The sequence below is a fragment of the Trachymyrmex septentrionalis genome, unplaced genomic scaffold, assembly GCF_001594115.1.
Source record: "Trachymyrmex septentrionalis isolate Tsep2-gDNA-1 unplaced genomic scaffold, Tsep1.0 scaffold15, whole genome shotgun sequence".
NCBI classification, from domain to species: Eukaryota; Metazoa; Arthropoda; class Insecta; order Hymenoptera; family Formicidae; genus Trachymyrmex; species Trachymyrmex septentrionalis.
The window spans coordinates 1,054,297-1,075,179 of record NW_017304653.1 but is presented as its reverse complement, the minus strand read 5'-3'; the positions used below and the strand labels follow the sequence as shown (position 1 = coordinate 1,075,179).

Here is a 20,883-nt window from a genome sequence, read left to right as displayed (position 1 = left end):
TTTGAAACAAGAATTTTATTACAAAATTATATATTTTATATATATATATAGTGTGATAAAAAAATTCTTTAACTGTCTAATTTTCAAATATTTATGAAAAGCATTGTAGAAACTATGGGATGACTACATGTATGTACTCCATGAAAATGTGGATTAAAATAGGTCTCTGTCCGAACATTTGTGGGTCTAGCGCGTCGCTGGTTGATAATGAAACATTGCCCAATGAAACATTTATCAGCTGGGCACATAAACTCTCGGCAGTTTACACTCGTATCTTCCGGAGTAGCTTAGAATTCGCATCGGAGAACATGCGGAGCTACTATATAAAATACCGGAGAGGCGGCTAAATATTTTACAACCATCTCGCAATCGATGTTTTGCGCTTATACATTCATGCTGCAATAGTAAAGATTCATCTTCTACTAGCATTCGGATGATTAATCGGAAATTTTGCGATTTGCACTACTTTATCAAATAACACAAATGTAAAAGTATTATAAATTGAGCGTAAACCTATTCGTTTTTAATGTATTCAATTGATTTTTTTCAAAACATCAATCAATGAACTCATACTCATTATACATTAACCCAAAATTCTCTGCGATTAAAAGAAATTAAACTGTTAAATTAGATTAGAATAAAATCAATTTCATATCAACATTTTTTAGAGGCATTTTTAACAGTCATTATATACAACAACATTTTAACAGCAATAAATTTGTTGCTGTTAAAATGTTGTTGTATATAATGACAAATTAAAAATGCCCATGAGATATTGGCATAAAATTCTACGTTAAAGTAAAAATATTTGTTATTTTTTAATTATCAATTTTATTGAAATAATTGAAGTATTGTAGCTGAGTTAATTTCAATGGAGTTAAACAGTTTAAGCAACGTTTAGATTCAATGAGGTTGAATGCCTCGCTCTTTTGAGCCGCAGTTGAATACATGGTGACGCACTAAAACGAAATAGAAATATTATTAATTGTAATTATATTAATTATTGATACTGCTGAGGATGGCTCGAATTGGAGCCGAAACAAATGTGATTTGTATAAATCACTGTTTATTATTGATCGATCCTTTTATTATTGATATTTTTATTTGTTAAGACAATAGAGATATCCTTTGCGTAAAGATATTTTTATTTATTTTGTTGTTTGATATTTAATTTATTTTATAATTGTAAAAAATTCCGAGACAAGAATTGAAGTAATCGATGCATCGCCAAAATCAAATTACACCACGATTGCATTTTTCGATTATCTGTTCGCAATTCCACCAGCTGCGTCGTTTTACAATCCCTCATAACAATTTTTCTTACATCCGCTCCCAGAGAATCTCGAATCATCGATCATTTCTTTTATTATTTGTGCTGAGAGGCCGTTCGGAAAAGATCTTACTGTTTGCTGTTCAATAAATAGTCATTATATTTTCCTTCGCGAGAACTTTCTCTGGCTTGGCTGTTTCGATCGATTAAAAAATTTCAGCCGATTTTCTCGAAGAGACATACACTTGGAAAGCTTTAAGGAAGAACGCGTCTCGCGAAAGTGAAGCAACAGGCTATCGACGTCTATCGATATCCAAAGACACATCCAATATAACATGAAAACGCAATAAAATGTAGAATAGAAAATACCAAGAATAGAAAGCACGTTAAAAACCTTCAGATGTAGACTGAACATGAATGTATAACAGATTGTATAAAAAATAATAATAATAATAATAATAATAATAATAACAAATAATAAAATGTAATTATACGAGGAATAAAAGAAATTATAAGATAATAATTTGGAATACACAACGCAAATAAATTGTATGTCTTTTTAATAAATAATATTTCCATTTATAGCTTTTAACCTAATTATTAGATTATAAATATTTAAAGAACAGACCGATGTACATCGGAGTCACATGTGTTGGAAGAAAAGTTCGTAGCGCTATACGAATTTCAAAATTCAAGCAGCTGTAACTTTACTAAAAATAAAAGAACTATGCCTACTTTGGGTCCCGCTTGAATAGCCATGAGTCATACTCGTATATTAATCGACAGAGGAGACATTCACTGAAATAAATGTTTTAACTGCTAAATTGAACTCTGGCGAAGATACGAACTTTATCTCTCCTTAGCTTCCTATTCTTTATTGAAGCTCTCTAAAACTAGAAAAACATCTTTAACTACTCTTGTTGGCACATTGTTGTCTTCATCAAGGTACTGGACATAATCCGGATACCATATGTTCATCTTTCCCCCAAAGCGAACTCCAAAAGCATCCCCCATTATCACAATTATATTCAAATTTGTTTAACATAACGGCTGAAACTTTGTTTTATCGAATGATATAATTGCTAATTTTTTTTTAACCATATAGGTCCGTATTCACATAGTCAGGTCTTATATTTAAGGCTTCCTTAACTTTATCTTTAGATGCTCAGTAGTAAAAAAAAAATAATTCGTAGAGCAATACACATGATGCAAATGAAGTAGGGTTACGAACTTTTATTCTGCTCCAATAGATATAATTTGAAACTGCAGCAATTAAGCTTTTATTACACGACGAAAAATAACTTCGTTAGTGTTTCCCTCAAGGAAAAATTCAGATAATACGAGGCAAAAAAATTGACAGTATCGACTGCTTTCGACCTAATGCCCTTTGTAACAGGATAGGAGATAGAAACTAAATTCGTGTTACCTGACATATCCCATTTCAAATTTTCTGTTTGATTCTATAAGCGACCTCTTATCTTCGACATATTGTAGCTACGTACTCTTTCAATTTCATCGCAGCGGTAAAGGATATCTCGTATCACCGGCGTAGGAAAGGATGTGAGTGACGTAAGATTGCGTTATGCAGACCGGTCTCGCAGTTTCAGGAGGATCGAAGTTCTCAATTCTTAAATACTAGCTATCTTTGTAGCGTCGTTGATGAGAACAAAAAATTTTACAACGCATTCGGCAATAGGGTTAACAAAATCGATGTGATGAATTAAATTGATTGAATAATAAATGATTACCAGTGCCGAAAAACATCCCCTCTCGCAAAAGACATCCTCTGAAAACCAACCGTTTGCAAACGCATTTCGATAAAGGAGTATCACAAGTCAGGATCGAACGATACTCTCAATCTTGCTTAATGCCGGTGAAACACTTGGTATAATTTTCTGAGGGTGGAACTGCGTTGCGGCAGCTGATAGTGGTAAGTGATGGACCACTCGTAATGTGCCGCATCTACTTTTCTCGAGTGGGAGTACTCCTCGAACGTTTGAGCTTTTATTAAACAGTCTCTTTGTTTCGGAACAGAATCTGAAGAACGAGAAATTGCCGCTTCGTCGAAAAAGCTTCTTCCCTGGATAGAAAGCCGATCCTTCGACCGCTTTTTGATATTGCAATTTTTTTATTGCGGCATGTATAATTTTGCTCTGCGTGTATTAAATATATTTTAATGACAAAGAAATTATCAATGCACCATAATTTCCATACAATATTATAAAAAGAAGAAGCTCTTATCAATGTTCTATTTATAATATGATGAAATCTATATTTGTAATAAATATCTTTGAAATATGCAGTGTATAATTTTTATATTGTAGCAAATGTAAATATAATTAAATATTTCTTAAATAATTTTAAAATATAAAGATAATTTACAATTATAATATATAGATATATAAAATATTTCGTTTATCAATATGTAACCGGAATTACATTGTCGGTGTAATAATAAAAACGTAATGTTTAAAATAAATGAAATTCTATTGTTTTATTTTAAATAAATTATATAATTAATAATTATAATTAGTATAATTAATAAGTATATTTCTCAGTGTTAAATGTTTTTTCCGTATCAATTTATTATTAATGGAATAACTCATTTTTTTTCTATCTGTTAAGTAAATGAGAAGAATGTTATTTCTTATTTCTTGAGTAAAAATTCATTGTAAAAATAGAAACGTATTGTGTTGCATTTCATTTATTGGAAACTTTGCAATTCTTGCGCGCTCATTACCGGTGCTCGCATCGTCCGCCCCGTAGACTTTAGTGACGTCACTCACGAAGAATACATTTGAAGATGTGGCACCACTTACTAAACGGGGGTGAGCCAACACTTGTCTTCAACCCCATGAAGTTTTATCCGACCAATGAGAATCGCTGATGCCGCCGTGCGCCGCCCAGCCACGGCGAGATCGTCATTGAGAAGGAGCGCAAACCGGGGGGAGACCAAGGTCTTAAGAGGATCTTAGAGATGGTACCAGCACACTGTTGCTCGTTTCCTTAAAGATAGCGAATCGTTAATCGCGAAACTATCTATCGCGTCATACAAGAGTTAAATTTTACTCATAAACGAAATCATCGACAAAAAGTATTTTCTCTCGCTGATTCACAAATTCATTTGTCACAAAAGTCATTATGAGTGGATCAGGGAAAAGTCTTCTCGGGGTGTGGCTGTACAGAAGAGGCGAAAGTTGGGCTGTCAAGGAAGGAAGTCCGCTACATAAATCGCGCGATGTATGTTGTTGTATATTTATTGAGAAAATATAAATTGACATCTAGTGATTTCAGTTAAAGTTATAAACATTATGACAAGTGGAATCGCGCATAAGAATAATTTAAAAATTATTTTTGTTTTTTTATAATTGATCTTAGACTAAATAACAACGGTGTAAAGATTCTTTATGTATAAACAAAATAAACAAAGTAAACGGCGAAAAAGAGTCAACGCATAACACATTTAATTAAAGATAATAGTCATAGATACATAAAATATAATCTTAGACTCTTATATAGTCTGATTTTCCGTGCCATTTATTTGTTTCTTTTTTCTTATCATCTTTGTCAGTGTTTATATATCTCTAGTTTTTGATTGCGTCTTTTACATGAGTGCGAACGATAGAACTGTTGCGTTTACTGAGCGACTTGTCTTTGCGTCTGTCATGTAAGTCTAATCATTTAAAAATAAATAAAAGGAGACTTTATTTATTTGCATTTGCAATTTTCGGGAATTTGTTTTTATTGCTAATCGCCTAATCACTTATTATTGATTATTTATTATAAATGATTGTTTAATTTGTTGAAAAATTTTTTATAGTTAACTTAGTGAGTAAAATGAAAATGTGTTTGAACATTATATAGTTAATACGTCTACATTTCATAAGACACATACATACCGCTACATGTCGCAGAATTCGTTTCCTCTTTTTTGTGAGCTTTAAATTTGTATTTTTAAATTCTTTTAAATGATTTTTTGCGATATTGAGAATAATCCGCAATATAGGATCGAAATATCTGTTAATGTATTGATTGAATAAATTCATTACATGCATACATCCTGTATTTGGCTCTTATAAGAATTATTCGGATTTACTCTTACATAATCTTTGAATATGATTAGAATATTTTCTTACTTTTGCAAATTGTATATGCAAAAGTAAATATAATAGATATTAATTAATCTTAGAAGAGAAACGTTAATTCATTTATAATTATGATTATATATATATATATATATATATTTATAAATACCGATTGTAAATTTAATATACATTTTTTGTCGATACTTTTCAATTTTTTCGGAACAATTAGTTCAATTGAAGTTAACCCAAAAAATTGAATTTTATAAAAGTTTTAAATCCAATTTTATAAAAATAAATGTAAAAATTCAGACAAGCAATTTATTAAACAGATACGGTCTCTCATTCGTTTAGATCCCCGAGAATGAGACTAATTCAACTAGTGACAATAAGAATTCTGTGATATTTTCCTTGAAGAATCAAGTCGGTGGCTTGGCACGAGCACTTCAAGTATTTCAGGTACATTTTATATTTTTTGGTTTTAATAGGTTTACACCTACGTCAAAATTATGTTATTCGCCTCAATTCTTTTTTTTTTATAAGTATTAAGTTTAATAAATTTTGCTGAGTGAACATCAGAAATCTGATGATTAAAAAATACTATAAAGTTCGCTAAAAAAATTTTTTTCATGGTCTTGTTGATCTTCCTCCTTTCTATCTTATTAATATGAGATAAGTTAAGTAAATTTGCGACAGTTAATACGACGGAAAAAAATTACTTCTAAAATTCCAAATCGTTTATGATATCGCACGTTTCGATTATTGAATAGATATTAACCTTTCCCTTATCGTACAAAGGATTTAGGTATAAACGTCGTGCACATTGAATCGAGGAAATCACTGCGCCGCGGATCCGAATATGATATTCTCGTGGATGTCGAGTGTGATCCGAAGAGAATGGAACAATTGATGAAGATGCTGAACCGTGAAGTAGCGGCTATCAATCTCGCTCATTATGAACAGATTGGAAATATACCACGCGCGCCTTCTCTTTCAACTGCGACAAGCTTCGGTGAGTCCTCCACAATATGTGCACAATGACATTGATCAAATTCATCGAGCCAAGTTAAACACAATTGCAATAACCGCGTGTCTGTAAATGTATTGTTATACGTATACTTATTATACGTATACTTAAATTCCGATATGATAAACTGCAGCTTTGGTCAGAAAAATATTTTAATCTCAATCGCTCTACAAATAGTAGTAAAAATTTCATTAGATTTGGATTCATTTATGTTTTTTTTTTTTTTTTTTTTCGTAAATTGAGAATCATAGCTTTCAAACACCTAAATAAGTAGAGGAAAAAGAATTGTTGATACTAATATAGATATTTTATATATAAAGAAATACCCTTTTATTTTTCGAAAAAATTAATTATTGCACTTTATTAATACTGATAAAAACATTATCTATTTAGATATTTAAGAAAGTAAAAACTTATAATTTACATATTTGTGGCTTGTTTCTATACAAAATCAGCTAAAAATGAATTCTACTTCTATTCTAAATTGTTTCTATTCTAAATTCTGTCTATTCTAAATGCAAAAATAAAATTTTTATGATTTTCTTTTGCAAATTCAGTAGTTTAAATAATAGTAGCTATATTATTGATAGTATTACATCGTTTTACATGTTTATAATTTCTTAAATCAGTTTTATTTATATTTTTTTTCTTTCTTATTTTTTCATAATACAATTTTAAATATAAAATTGGGGGGGTGTAGCGTAAATTGATACAACTGCCTGTAAAAACAGATCGTAAGCTAATTTAGTAACGGAATATACTAAATTTATAATAGAATAAATTAATAAAAACTAATTTAATAATAAAATATAATTTGTTTATTTGCTATTCTATTTTAAGTCAAATACTTAATTACTTAACAATTTAATAATTTATTAAATTTTTTTATCGTATTTTTATTCATATAATATTTATGATACTCTAAGAACTTTAGAGATTTTTTTTATATTAAATCTCTTCTTCTTATTCGTTTTAAAGTTTCTAAACTCAAGTATTTGGTCATACGTACGATTTCTCTTTCGCAAAAGAGGAATCAAAAGGGATATCAAATTTCTTTGAGTGCGATTAGTTTTGAGTTATCGTTACAACTTACACTCCAAAATATTCCCTTTAGCAAAAGTTAAAATTGCAAGTCCGGTAAATTTGTATCAGTTTTATCATGGTATGTCTTTATCGCTTCTATCTTTCCTCAAGATTTTTGTTAATAGAATATGTAAGCAACACGCTTATGTCGGATTTAAAGATTTTAGCGATGTAGACATGCCCTGGTTTCCACGGAAGATATCCGACCTCGATCGGGCGCAAAAAGTTCTCATGTATGGCTCGGAATTGGATGCGGACCATCCCGTAAGTTTACCGCATGTTTTCGTAAACATGTTACTGCAATTACTCCTTGCTCTCAACTGCGTGCTTTAACAAAACTATTCGGCAATTGTAGGGTTTCAAGGATACCGTGTATCGTAAACGCCGCGAGGAGTTCGCCGACATCGCTTACAATTACAGATAGTAAGTAAAGTAAAAGGATTTCTCTCTTCCCTTTTCCTTATAAATTAAGCAAGCAATATGATGTTTTAGTGGTCAATCAATACCGAGAGTGCAGTATACACCGGAGGAGATCAGAACCTGGTACGTTTGCAAAATTCTTTGTAAAAAGAAAAATATTTTTTATCAAATCGCCATTTTAAATTGTCATAAAGATTTGAAAAAATACCGTATTGTAAAAGATTTATAGTTCTCAAAAATTGAATGTGTAACATTTTTTGAAGAAAAGAAGAGAGAGACTAACAATAAGCAAAACAATTAACGAAAATATCTTGCAATCATATTAAAAATTGTTTATGATATATTTTAAGTCGCGAATCAATTTTATTCTCTTTCGAGACACTATATATAACTTTTTCTCATTAAGCTACGGACAGAACTGCAAACGTGCCTCCGTATACATGAAGGCAATTGACACAGATAGAAGAATCATTTCTATTTCTCGATACTTAAGTTATACATTTGCTCAGTGTCTTCCTTGCAAACTCCCACCTTTCGAAACCTCTTCGAAACGAGAAAGTCAGTTTGTCTCTTTCTTCCCTCCTCCCCACATTTCTCTCTCTCTCTCTCTCTCTCTCTCTCTCTCTCTCTCTCTCTCTCTCTCTCTTCCTTCATGTGTCTCTTTGTAAAGTACGAAACGAAGTAAGATTGGCACACGCTGAATGCACCCTTAATTGCGTCAATTTGATTTACCCCCGGCGTGAGAAGAGATCGAGGAGCAACTAAGCTAATGCAATCTCTCTAAGTTAAATGCAGCGACGCATATAGCAAACATCATCGCTTCAGCAAACTTAATTAAAACGAAAGCTTTTCGGTAAAAGCCAAACGTTTAAACAATTTAATGTAACTCACTAATTTATCGTTTAACAATGCTTTAATAATAATTAGCTAATTGTAAAAAAAGTGTACTGAAATATATTACAAAGATAAACAAATTAAACGTAACAATATTATCAAAATGTAAAAAGATTGCAAAACATAACAAAATTGCTATTTTATGTCTCAGGGGAACCGTTTTCCGCGAACTGCACCAACTCTATCAAAAATACGCGTGCAAGGAATATCTGGAAAATTGGCCAAAGTTAGTCAAGTATTGTGGATACAGGTACATCTAGTAAATATATTTAATACAAAATTTGTCCGTAATTACATTAAAAAAATTAATAATTATTGATATCCAAAAAATGCACGTGCACACACACACACACACACACACACACACACACACACACACACACACACACACACACACACACACACATTTTCAAGAATAACTTATATTTAAAAATATATTTTTTTTTAATAAATAAAGAGAAATATTAGTTTACAGAAGTAGCATAAAAAAATATTCGATATTTTTATCTTTCAATTAGAGAAGACAACATACCACAACTACAGGATATAAACGTTTTCCTGAAACGTGAGTTTTTAAAAACTATTACGTAGTTAATCTATTATTTCGCGAAAGTAATAATAACTTATTTAAACAAGAATCAATACATCTGTAGGAACGACAGGATTTCAACTTCGCCCAGTCGCGGGTTATCTGACACCGCGGGATTTCCTCTCCGGTCTCGCTTTTCGAGTGTTTCATTGCACGCAATACATTCGACACTCTTCCGATCCATTTTATACGCCGGAGCCGTAAGTTTCTCTATAAGCGTTCTTTATAAAAGCTCAAACAATATACTATATAAGATCAAAATACAAACATTGATGATGAAATAAAACTCCTAAACCATTCTTTCCTTCACTGCTTATCGACATTTTAAAACAATTGCAATATTCCGTAATTTGCAGAGATTGCTGCCATGAATTACTGGGCCACATGCCGCTGCTTGCGAATCCAAGCTTCGCACAATTCTCTCAAGAACTCGGTCTGGCTTCTCTCGGCGCGTCCGATGAAGATATAGACAAACTGGCAACCGTAAGTCTTCGAGCATAGAAAAATATTTCTTTTCTCTTCCACGCATTCTTCGACTTCTGTCTTTCCAGTTGTATTTCTTCACGGTGGAGTTCGGTTTGTGCAAGCAAGATGGTATGTTACGCGTTTACGGGGCCGGATTACTATCATCGGTGGCGGAATTAAGACATGCTGTCACCACCCCTGAGAAGACCATGAGATTCGAACCGGACATCACTTGCAAGCAGGAATGCATCATCACAGCATTTCAGAATGCGTATTACTATACGGATAGCATAGAAGAGGCAAAGGAAAAGATGCGGTGATTATCTTCTTCTTTTATATCTTTACATTTCACTGGTTTTCGTCCATCATTTCCCTTCTCTTTACATTCAAAGATTTTAAAGTAAAGAAAATATATCTTTCATGTTGTTACTATATTGCCGCTTATGTTCTCCAGCGCGTTTGCTAATCAGATTCAACGACCCTTCGGGATACGGTACAATCCGTATACTCAATCGGTGGAGGTGTTGACGGATGCCCAGAAGATTTCAGCAGTGGTTAGCGAATTGCGAGGCGATCTATGCATAGTATCGAACGCCCTGAAAAAGATTCATGAGCAAGATGATACTGTCGATGTCGAAAGGATAACGAGCCTGCTGACGCACGGCATCGACATGACGCATGATAATTCGTCCTCGGATAGCGATGACCAGGATAACAGTCCCAATGCCGAGGAAACTCATCCTCAAGAACAGTAATCGCATTGTGATAATAAAGATGTTACCATGAAGAATTAAGTGACATCATCCTTAGTATTGCATGTCTAGTAACGTAGAAATCTCTGTCTTACATGAAGATGTAAAATCTACAATTATAGTCATATACAATAATCCAAAGATATAATTACTTTGAAGCGCGAACTCATAAAATGTTAAAAAATAATTTATTGATAACAAATAATCTCTATTAGATTCAAATATAAAAAAGAAAATATACTGAAACATCAGTATTATAGTTAAATCATCTTATTTTAAAATACGTTTTAATGTGAATAATTAGATTAAAATTATATAGTAATGTTTATGTAATAATATAGAAAACATAATGATTTTTGAACAGAGGCTTTTCTCAAAGAACAAAAAGGAAAATTCTACAGGAATTGAATTTTCAGTAGTCATTCTACATTATACATTCGATACTTTTAAATGTATCTTTTAATCTTCTCACATATTATAATATAAACGCTTCAACTCTGTTAAATATACGAATAAAATGTTATGTAAAATATTATCAACATATATTGTGTGAGATTAAAAAATATATGCAAAGATAATAAAAAATCTTGCTAATCCCCAACTTATATATTCCATCCACTCTCATTATTTCTCAGCCAGAAATGATTGTCGTTCGACATTAAATCAATATGATTCGAACAATGTTAAATCAATATTGATTCGATATTGATCAATCATTTCTGACTTAATTCTTAAATTTTATTAATTTTTAGTTTTCAAAACAATTATAAATGTAAAATACAATAATTTTTAAAACTTTAAATACAAAGCGCCTTCCCGGTCCGAGTGTTAAGATGTTGAACCACTACTATCTAATATACATTCATTTAAATTGAATTAATATTCCAGAAATAAATTGAGAGCCGATGAAATTATCGGATTCACACAATCAATCTGAAACAAATAATCCCCCCAAATTCTCCCAAATCTTAAAAAACTGTAATAATAATTTTTATCTAATCAATGAAATAAATATAATGTTTAATGATTATAATAAATTACTGATTAATGTTTTAATGCATTTTCCATTTATTTTTCATTACTTGAATTTTGCATCAATTTCTTCCAATAAAATTTTATTATTAGTAAAAAATAAATAATACTTTTAAATAAATTTAAGTAAAAAATATTCTCTTGTTGAAGGAAAATTTAGATTTGTATTATGTTTATATTTGTGGATTTTCGAGAATTAAAAATTTTTATCGATATCGGCAATTAAATAATGATATCAAGAATTTATCGTACACACATTTATTTATGCAAAATACAACAATTTTGAACACTTGAAAACAAAATTATGGATAAATTTTCTTTTCCACTATTTTTATTTCAAGGAGAAACTCTACTCAGAATTTAATTCATCATCTATTCTCGTTTTTAAATCTTAGGAAATAAATTACTTCTTCATAAAAAATAAAATTATAAAAAATAATTGTATGTATATATATATAAATGTAACTTTTTAATATGTTACATTTGATACATTTTAATGCATTGCTGTTTTTATATTAGATAAATATCCTACTCAACAGAAAAGCAGGAGACAATCTGTCCCAGTTTACCGTTTTATCTTTTTTTTTAAATAAAAAGTCTTAATAAGCCAGCGAATAACAGTCAAATAAAATTCTGCCGATAAAATCCCTTAATATGCAGATCTAATATATGTGTATGTGTAGGATTTAAACTCGGATCTTTAGCACAGAGAGCAGCCACATAATTCTCTATAGCCTATATCATAATCGCCACATCCACCTAACACATGCATGAAAACACAAAAAGAATAAGTGTTCTTAATGAATAATTATTCATTTATTACATTTATTACACAATGCAAATTATAAATGTAGCCCATGAATTAAATATTGCCGCAATGCTAACTTTTATTATTTTTTTATGTATTTTAATATTTTCAAATAAAATTCAAATTAATCAAAGAATATTGCTATAAAAATTCTAAGTTAGTTAATTTTAATTTATTATTAAGTTTCATAACGTTGAAAGAATTGTTCTATTTTTTTATATACCATTATCATAATATTTTAATAAAGTTTATATATTTTATAAAAAAATTTATTATTATATGTCACATATATTCTCATATATACATATTTATTTTATTTATACATTATATAATATACATTGAATAATTATACATATAAATAATCGTATCATATTAAATACATATGCATTCATATTAAATGCATAAAATAGAGTTGTCATTAGTCAAAAAGATATGCATAAAGTAAAGAAAAATGCGCCTTTCTTATCAGAAATTAGAATCGAAAGTATAATAAATGCCCAACAATGGAATATGGAAGAATAATGTGTGTAAATATTTCCAGCTGATGTTTTTAGTACAGCCATCTAGCGGTACATTATATAACTGATTTTTGTAAAACGTATGATTGCATATGGCCGCGTGAGAGAGTCAAGAGGAGGTTAATCTGCGAAGGAAACAACCTGTGGCACCATAAACCTGGTGCATGACAATGTAATCGCTGGATCCTAGCAAGAAACAACAATAATTTATCAGACATGTGTGCGAGGAAGGACGTAGGGAAAGCACATCTATAGAGAACAATCAGTTAAGTAGCTTCTAATCGCTCTCAATGATGTAGCTGCCATTATCTAGGAAGACGCATAACGGATATCGTTCTGAGGTTAAATCCTGACTAAATATGGCGCAAATACAAATGTCAACGGTAGACGGACTACCGAAGCATTTTGTCAATGCGATGCGCACTTTGTTCGATATAATGGACGATCAAAATACCGGCTTCGTTAAATTTGCTGACATCGAGGGTCGCTGGCAGGACGATGGCACGCAGGGTCTACCCAAGGGTGTGCTGGACAGCCTGAAGAAAGTCACACCGCCGAATGGGATGCTGTCATTCGAAAGATTCTGTGCTGGTCTGAAGATCTGCCTGCTGCAGATACAGGCAGAGGCAGATGCGAAGAAACATGATAGTCAGCCCAACAGGCCGCCATCTGCGCCAATACTCATACCTGACAATCAGAACAAGACGGCCTGGACCTCATCCAACACCGCCGCTATAAGACCAAACAATGCCATATCCCAGCAACGTACCCTCAGTATGCCACAGTTGCTGGCCAATCGCAAGGACATGAACGCACAGTTGGAGCTGATGGATGGAAGGAATATTGGAGAACCGAAGATCAACAAGGTGTATGGTCCACCGAAACCACCACGAACTGGCGCTGCACTGGAAGGTAGAACAATGGGCCTGGAGCGTAACTTGGACAAGTCTGAGATTAGGACTGCACTGCAAAATTGGCAGATGGGTCTCATGATGAGCGATGAGAAAGAAAAGCGTCAGCTGCAAGCTATAAATTATAGACCAGATGCCAGAACATTACTGAGACCAACCAGAGTCCTGGGCGATGGTAAAGCAGTCGATATACAAAGTAATCAACTTGGTCTCCAATCCAAGAAACTGTTGAACCGTCGCAGAGAGCCCAGGCGGCACACGTTGCAGAATGGTATTGATTACAATATGGTAAAGATGTTATCCTCTAGGACTCCCGACTAACCCTTGGTGATTGGTTCTGGGTATGCACTAACTAAATATTAACAGTGATACATATCTCTTAAGAATGAAAGACATGTATCTATAATTTTAATTATTTTTTAATTAATGTAATATATCAACTAAGTAAGAAGCAACTACAGTCAAAGTTAGATATTGGAATAATAATTCTAAATATATTTAAAATGTAAGTTATTTCAAATAATTTACATATAAGAATTATTATTCCAGCCTACCTAACCATGTAGTTGACACTTCTTAGTTAATTTATTATAAATTATATACATATATAATTATAACATACACACGCACAAATACTATTATTTTACATATTATTTTCACTATTTAATATCTTCTTGATATTTCTGAAAAATATTTTCACAATACATAACACTTTCAGATGAAAAGGATGAAACAAATTGAGCAAGAGAAGGATGTATTGCTTCAAGGTCTAGCTGCTGTTGATAAAGCTAGAGAATGGTATTTGAAGCAAATATCAGCCACTCAAGAAAAGATTAAGCACCTCGGACGAATGGGTTCTCACGTGGTACAGAAGATATTTTTTATTCTCTGATCTCATGTAGAATTCTATATAAAATATGTACATTTATATTTCACATAGGAACAATGGACAGAGGCACAGCAAGAGCGTTTGGAATTACAACGCGCACGTGTCTTAGAAGTAAATCGACATCTAGCCGCTTTAATAAGTAGCTGGGAGCGCGGAGGACTTCCCCTTCATATGAATCTCGCATTTCTGAGTGCTCCGACTTCGGCTCAACTTCAACAAGATACGCTATCAAGGCTTAAACAACAGAATCACAGATTAACCGAGGTAATGTACAATAATAATAACAATAATGTGCATTATATATGAATAATGCATTATATACGAAAAACAGCAAATCATTGTAATCTATTTTTTTTTCTATATAACACCAAAACAGGAAGTAAACAAAAAAAGTCAACGAATAGTGTTACTTGAACAAGAAAAAGACAGTCTGGTTAGAGAATTGTATAATAGACAATCGGGTCTGGTTCAATCCCGAAGGGCAACAATGATCCACGAACAACACGATCAAACATTTATGTAAGGTACTAACATTTTAAAACGTATCATGAAAGTGAATAAAAATCAATAATCTCTAATTTCACTTAAAAATTCTTTTCAGAATATGAATATTCCTGGCTTTAGAAAATGTGCCACATATAAATAATAGAGAAAATAAATTAAATAAAATAAAAACAACCAGGAAACTGATGCGACAGAATGGTCGATTAGCTTTGGCAAATGCCATGTCATATAAATTTATCAATACTGCCTGACGTTTCAGCTGAAATACTCTACAATAATGAATCGATAAAATCGTGTCTTGAATTTTCCAGAATGTTTATAATGATATGTAGAATACATTTTTAAAATATTTGATATATTGTATTAAAATAATTATATATATTGTATTAAAATAATTGTCATTACCTTATTAACTTGGTATCTTATATTAAAGATGTAAAATATTCATTAATAGAATATACAATTAAGTACCATTTATAAATATAGTATAAATAAAGTACCTTTACATTTTTGTAATCTATTTTAAAAAGAGCAAAACCTATTTTAAAATAAATTATTTTAATTATGTAATAAATGTGGATAAATGTCTATTTTTTTGTAAATACAATCTTATGTCGGTTAAAATTATAAATGTATAATCTTCTGCATGCAGATTATTTATGCAATAAAACATATGATGCACTATTGATATAACGATTTTGATCTCATTTTGTGAGAAAATTTTATTAAATTTTCTTTGTTTGTAAAGCAGTAAATTTTAGAGGTCTGTCGCCATGACACATTTCATCAATTTCCGGACTTACAGCTGCCAGTGTCAAATGTTATCGAATTCTGAAGACGATAGCATATTATTTATGATAATACGTCATTAAATCTGTTAGTTAAAATCTTGTCCGATAAAGATAATCACTCTCATTGGTACAAGAATTTTATATATATGATTCAAAAACGAAAGTAATGTCATAAATTATCAATGAAATTTATTCTTAATTAAAAATGAATAATTGTATAGCTGACTGGTTTGATCAATTCAACAATTGTCTGCGAAAAATGTCTCAATTCTTTAGAGCTACTTTTTTGTCTCGGGTCCAAAAAGATGCAGTCTTTTTTTCATGACGAAAATAGACACACTATGTTGCAAAGACCGATAATTTCGTAGCATGCACACAGTCGCACAGTGATAGCGGACAAAAGCTGAAGTCGTAAAACTTTATCAGAAAATAAAAAATATATATAAATGTTAAATTATGAGAGAGAAATCATAATAAAGACATTACAAATAATATCTTTATACTACATTTTAAGTAATCATAAAATGCAAATACTAGTTCCTTTCACGTTAGAAAATATTAAATTAACTCCAAAATAATTTCCATAAATATCCTTAAACATTCTTGATTGCGATTCTCTATACATGTTAAAAAAATTTAAATATAATATTTGCCAGAAAAATTTACAAATGGTTAAATTTTTCTTCTCTTACACAGTCTATAATTTTACGAGTGCATATTATATTTTGAATGAACAATTTCAATCTTATTAATAAGCTGTGTTTAATTAATATTACATAAAAATTAAAGAATTGCATGATTTCGTGTCTCAGACACCACTGCGAACATTGGCGGACGTCGAGTTTCACCCCACGCATAGTTCTCCAGCGATTGGACGGTTTCCGCACGATCGTAACTAGTTTAGCAGTCCACGACAGTTAGCTGCCACAAGTCGGCGGATTCGGTCGATTTGACCGCTACATCATCTCTGAACGGTACCGGCGAGCTTCTCCCGTTGCAACATTGACAAGAGAACGCGCGAAGAGAGACCGCACTGACCCCGTGTCCCCTGTGGAGTCTGTCGACCTTTGATACTGGACCAGCGACAAAAGCTTACCAAGAAAACGCTAAGCGGTCGACGATCTCCCCTCTTCTCTTGGATTATCGCCGTTTACGATATCCTTCGTGGAGCTTTTTCACGTTTCTTGTCTCACCTCATCTGGGTACATCATGCTACCAAGATTGACGCTCTCTGTTGCGCTACTCCTCCTAACAATGGGTATGTCATATTAAAATATCAAGTTCAAGTTATAAGTAGAGACATTTTAAATTGCTAGAGATTTTGATAAATATCTCATCAAATATATAAAGTATACAATTAGGTAAACCAGCAACCAAACATACATTTATGTCCGAACATTTACACAATACTGTGTTTTTTTTTTCTCTATTATTAATCTCAAACGTTTTTAAAATAATCTTTATTAATACAATTAAATTATAATATTACAATAAAAAGATCAAGAGAGAGAAATTAATAATAAATCTTGCGTAAAGTGTGCGGTAAGTAGCAAGATTAACCAATTACATGCGCGGATTGCCTGATTTACCTAACAGATAATTTACCAAAAGGTGGAACAATCTGGCCTAAATGCATGATGTAAATGCCAATGTCCCAGTGACTGGACATGTATTTAATGTACACACTTTACGCAAGATTTATTATTAATTTCTCTCTCTCTCTCTTGCTCTTTTTATTGTAATTTATTTAATTTAATTAATAAAGATTATTTTAAAAACGTTTGAGATTAATAATAATATAAAGTTTTGTGTAAATATTCGGACATAAGTGTACGCACGATTACTGATTTACCTTATATTGTATACTTTGTACATTTGATGAGATATTTATCAAAATCTTTAGCATTTTAAATTGTCTTTACTTATAACTGGTGGGAATAATCGACTTTTAGGCCGCGGCCTATACAATAGTCCTTTTTTATCCGGTAAGTTAAACAAAAATACTTATTGTATAAGTCGCGGTCTAAGCGCACGATGTAAACGTAACCATTTACTTTACTTGTGCATTTGATTACACACCAGAGATTATAATAATTAAGATAGTAACAGAGATTATAATAATTAGAAGAATGAACAAAATATACCAATATACTCATCAATATATCAAAAACATTTCTCAGTTAAAAGTTTAGCATTTAATATATCGCTTAACGGTAGTGTCTCAACCGTTTTTTTCTTGTTATTATATTTTATTCTCTGCAATAAAAAATATGATTTTTCTTTAATGTTATTTGTTCCTTTTTTTTAGATAATAATTCTAAAATTTTTCTTTTAACGTTTCACTATAAATCATTGTATCACAAACAAATTTTTAATTTTTAAAGACTATAATATTTCGTGAAATTCGATCTCTTCAGCAAACTTAATCTCCCATAGAATGGGAGTAATGTATGTGTGATAGCAGTAATATATGTATAAAACACACTCTTAGTTTATTTTTTCTGAGTAAGCAAATGATAAACCCATCATACCGATAATGAATAGCGCTCTCAATGATGAACATCCCACACTTGCTTTTATTGCTGATTACGCCGTAATAATAGGCCACATATCGTCTGTAATTAATAATTACTTTTGAATGAATCGAATGAAAAAATACGTGAGCGCAGAATTCGTTTTAAAAACATAAAAAAATTACTGGATATATATCGCTGTAATATATCAGCACATTGGCGAAAAAGAAATCACGAACGTCATGTCATTAGGTCGAGAGTAAATGAATCTAAAAATCGATTAGCCCACGCACGGTATCCTCTATCTCGTGAAACGCTTATCAATTTAGACAAGTGGGAAGTGCAGCCGAGCGCATCCGGCCGCAAACATTCGTCTTCGTTAAAACGCCACTATCTCTCCCCGGGGTAAATAAACCGTAGATATTTCCATTACACTCTGTGGTACATTCACCTAAAAATAATGTAGATAGTTAATAAATGTAGAATCCAATTTAATAGAATCGCATCTATTAATTCTTCTGATAATAAACATTAAAATAATTATTAATAAACACATGTAAAAAAGAGCTTATTCTTATTATTCCTTCTTTATTCTTTTATTTTTGCAGAACTACCAGATATCTTTTTCATTGAAATTTCTTCGACTAATGTACATATAATTGTTTTAAGAAAAAGGCATCCATTATTTATCGCATTATTTTTTATTTAAAATTATTACGGTATATCTTCATATATCACTTAATTTGAAATTGAAATTCTGTTAAAGTTAACTTGTGAAATTGATTGAGAAACAGTATTTTATTTTCTCTATAGATATTGAGCATTAGAAATTCCTTATTTTTAAAATTACTTAAATTACTTGATTACATCAATTATTTGAAAATTATATACCTAATACTTTTATTAAAAAATCGATTCCAATCAAATCAAAACATCTATTTGTTAGAAAGATATCGAAGGTATTGCTCGATCAAATAGCTCAATAGCGTTGTACTTGTTCAACGCAGTCTAATTAACGCCAAATTTCTTTGTCAGGAGTTATGTTGTCGAAGGGATGCGAGTTGGATCAGATGCGATACGGATGCCGCATCTATAATGCACAATGCAGTTGCGGCTACGGCTGCAAATCCGAATACAGATATGACAACAATGATGATTGCAAGTTAGCACTGAAAGGTAATGACAAACGATACTTGCTCTTGAACTGTTAAATTTGTAGAATAATAGACACATTGACAATGTATCTTACACGCTTAAGAATTTTAATTTGTCTCATTGCAGGAAGACGTAGCGACATATGTTCTCGATCGAAACCTTGCCTGAACGAAGGCTCATGTTCTCAAATATCGTCGGAGCCCGGATTTAAATGTCGGTGCGAAGGAACTGGATTTTATGGCACTTACTGCGAGACACGTTAGTACCTTCAATGACAGCGGATAATTCGACTGAACTTTCAGCCTACACAACGCGCTTAAATTTTTTTTAAACATTAAATCTTTACATATTGAATCACTTGAATGATCGAATAAAATTAGAAAATGAAGGGACATTTTGGTAGAATAAAAAATGGTATATTATTAAATATTAAAAAATTCTCGCATTTCTCGAATTTTTCATTCAACATATATAAAGTATATTACGATGATGCAAATGAGACAAAAAAATTAATATGAATAATTGTATGTTACAGCTTGTCCACGATCAGACAATACACTTTTCCGAGGACAATTCCCTTACGAGTGTGTGGTGATCTAACTCGAATCTCTCCTTTTACTTTCATCTGAAATACAAATTTGTCTTAATATGATACATACATACATACAAGGAAAGAAACACGTTTCATAAAACATATTTACACACATCTTTGTACATACATAATAAATATTAAAACACACAATCGTACGCCGTTCCATCTCTCATTTCCATCCCTATTCAGAATATTCTTGGGATCTTCATAACCACAATCTTGGAAATAGCTCGGTAAGTTACACCGCAAAATAACTTTATGGTTTTGAAAGAGCTCTGACGTTTTATAGAAGGTAGATGTATTTCGATGCTTCCACTGTTTATTCATCAATAATTTTACAATATGTATGCACATGATGTGTTGGATCCATGAGTTTTGAGACAAGCGCTTAGTTTGTATCGCTTGTGTTATGTACTTTACCTTATTTACGTTACTTCTCTCATATCTCTACAATAATGCCACACGTACCTCGCTTACCGTTTCAGATGGCAAAACTTATAAAACGTCTTACTTTTTACATATTTTTTTTTATAATTTCCATTGTGTATGTCCACAGAATTAGTAATACACACTAATTTGATTTTACAA

The 20,883-nt window shown here is 31.5% G+C and overlaps 3 protein-coding genes across 5 annotated transcripts; all 3 read left to right on the top strand.

The window, feature by feature from the left end:
- The first annotated feature begins 4,333 nt into the window (after positions 1-4,333).
- On the top strand, positions 4,334-10,741 carry LOC108745818 (tryptophan 5-hydroxylase 1). Its single transcript, XM_018482191.1, has 12 exons — positions 4,334-4,510; positions 5,707-5,811; positions 6,151-6,364; positions 7,623-7,726; positions 7,818-7,885; positions 7,955-8,005; positions 8,928-9,026; positions 9,295-9,341; positions 9,430-9,565; positions 9,722-9,848; positions 9,917-10,146; positions 10,285-10,741. The coding sequence occupies exons 1-12, from the start codon at positions 4,412-4,414 to the stop codon at positions 10,583-10,585; spliced, it is 1,581 nt and encodes a 526-aa protein (XP_018337693.1). The 5' UTR covers positions 4,334-4,411; the 3' UTR covers positions 10,586-10,741.
- Positions 10,742-13,046: 2,305 nt separating this feature from the next.
- On the top strand, positions 13,047-16,885 carry LOC108745845 (suppressor APC domain-containing protein 2). 3 transcript variants are annotated; one of them, XM_018482243.1, is made up of 5 exons: positions 13,047-14,139; positions 14,570-14,716; positions 14,792-15,004; positions 15,117-15,264; positions 16,848-16,885. In XM_018482243.1, the coding sequence occupies exons 1-4, from the start codon at positions 13,300-13,302 to the stop codon at positions 15,261-15,263; spliced, it is 1,347 nt and encodes a 448-aa protein (XP_018337745.1). In that variant the 5' UTR covers positions 13,047-13,299; the 3' UTR covers position 15,264; positions 16,848-16,885. The 3 variants fall into 3 exon arrangements, with proteins under 3 accessions (XP_018337745.1, XP_018337743.1, XP_018337744.1); XM_018482241.1 differs by lacking the exon at positions 16,848-16,885 and adding an exon at positions 15,342-15,612 and having other exon boundaries at positions 15,117-15,259; XM_018482242.1 differs by lacking the exon at positions 16,848-16,885 and adding an exon at positions 15,342-15,612.
- Positions 16,886-16,953: 68 nt separating this feature from the next.
- Positions 16,954-20,877, top strand: LOC108745846 (zinc metalloproteinase nas-37-like). Its single transcript, XM_018482245.1, has 4 exons — positions 16,954-17,293; positions 19,584-19,724; positions 19,830-19,961; positions 20,239-20,877. The coding sequence occupies exons 1-4, from the start codon at positions 17,245-17,247 to the stop codon at positions 20,301-20,303; spliced, it is 387 nt and encodes a 128-aa protein (XP_018337747.1). The 5' UTR covers positions 16,954-17,244; the 3' UTR covers positions 20,304-20,877.
- The last annotated feature ends 6 nt before the right edge of the window (positions 20,878-20,883 follow it).

Bases quoted from the DNA above. Each gene is read 5' to 3' on its own strand.
- LOC108745818 (XM_018482191.1), top strand. From the start codon at position 4,412: ATGAGTGGATCAGGGAAAAGTCTTCTCGGGGTGTGGCTGTACAGAAGA. The intron at 7,886-7,954 runs GTAAGTAAAGTA...ATGATGTTTTAG, and splicing joins ATCGCTTACAATTACAGATA to TGGTCAATCAATACCGAGAG. The intron at 10,147-10,284 runs GTGATTATCTTC...TATGTTCTCCAG, and splicing joins GAGGCAAAGGAAAAGATGCG to CGCGTTTGCTAATCAGATTC.
- LOC108745845 (XM_018482241.1), top strand. From the start codon at position 13,300: ATGGCGCAAATACAAATGTCAACGGTAGACGGACTACCGAAGCATTTT. The intron at 14,717-14,791 runs GTACAGAAGATA...TATTTCACATAG, and splicing joins GACGAATGGGTTCTCACGTG to GAACAATGGACAGAGGCACA. The intron at 15,005-15,116 runs GTAATGTACAAT...ACACCAAAACAG, and splicing joins AGAATCACAGATTAACCGAG to GAAGTAAACAAAAAAAGTCA.
- LOC108745846 (XM_018482245.1), top strand. From the start codon at position 17,245: ATGCTACCAAGATTGACGCTCTCTGTTGCGCTACTCCTCCTAACAATG. The intron at 19,725-19,829 runs GTAATGACAAAC...GTCTCATTGCAG, and splicing joins TTGCAAGTTAGCACTGAAAG to GAAGACGTAGCGACATATGT. The intron at 19,962-20,238 runs GTTAGTACCTTC...TGTATGTTACAG, and splicing joins TGGCACTTACTGCGAGACAC to CTTGTCCACGATCAGACAAT.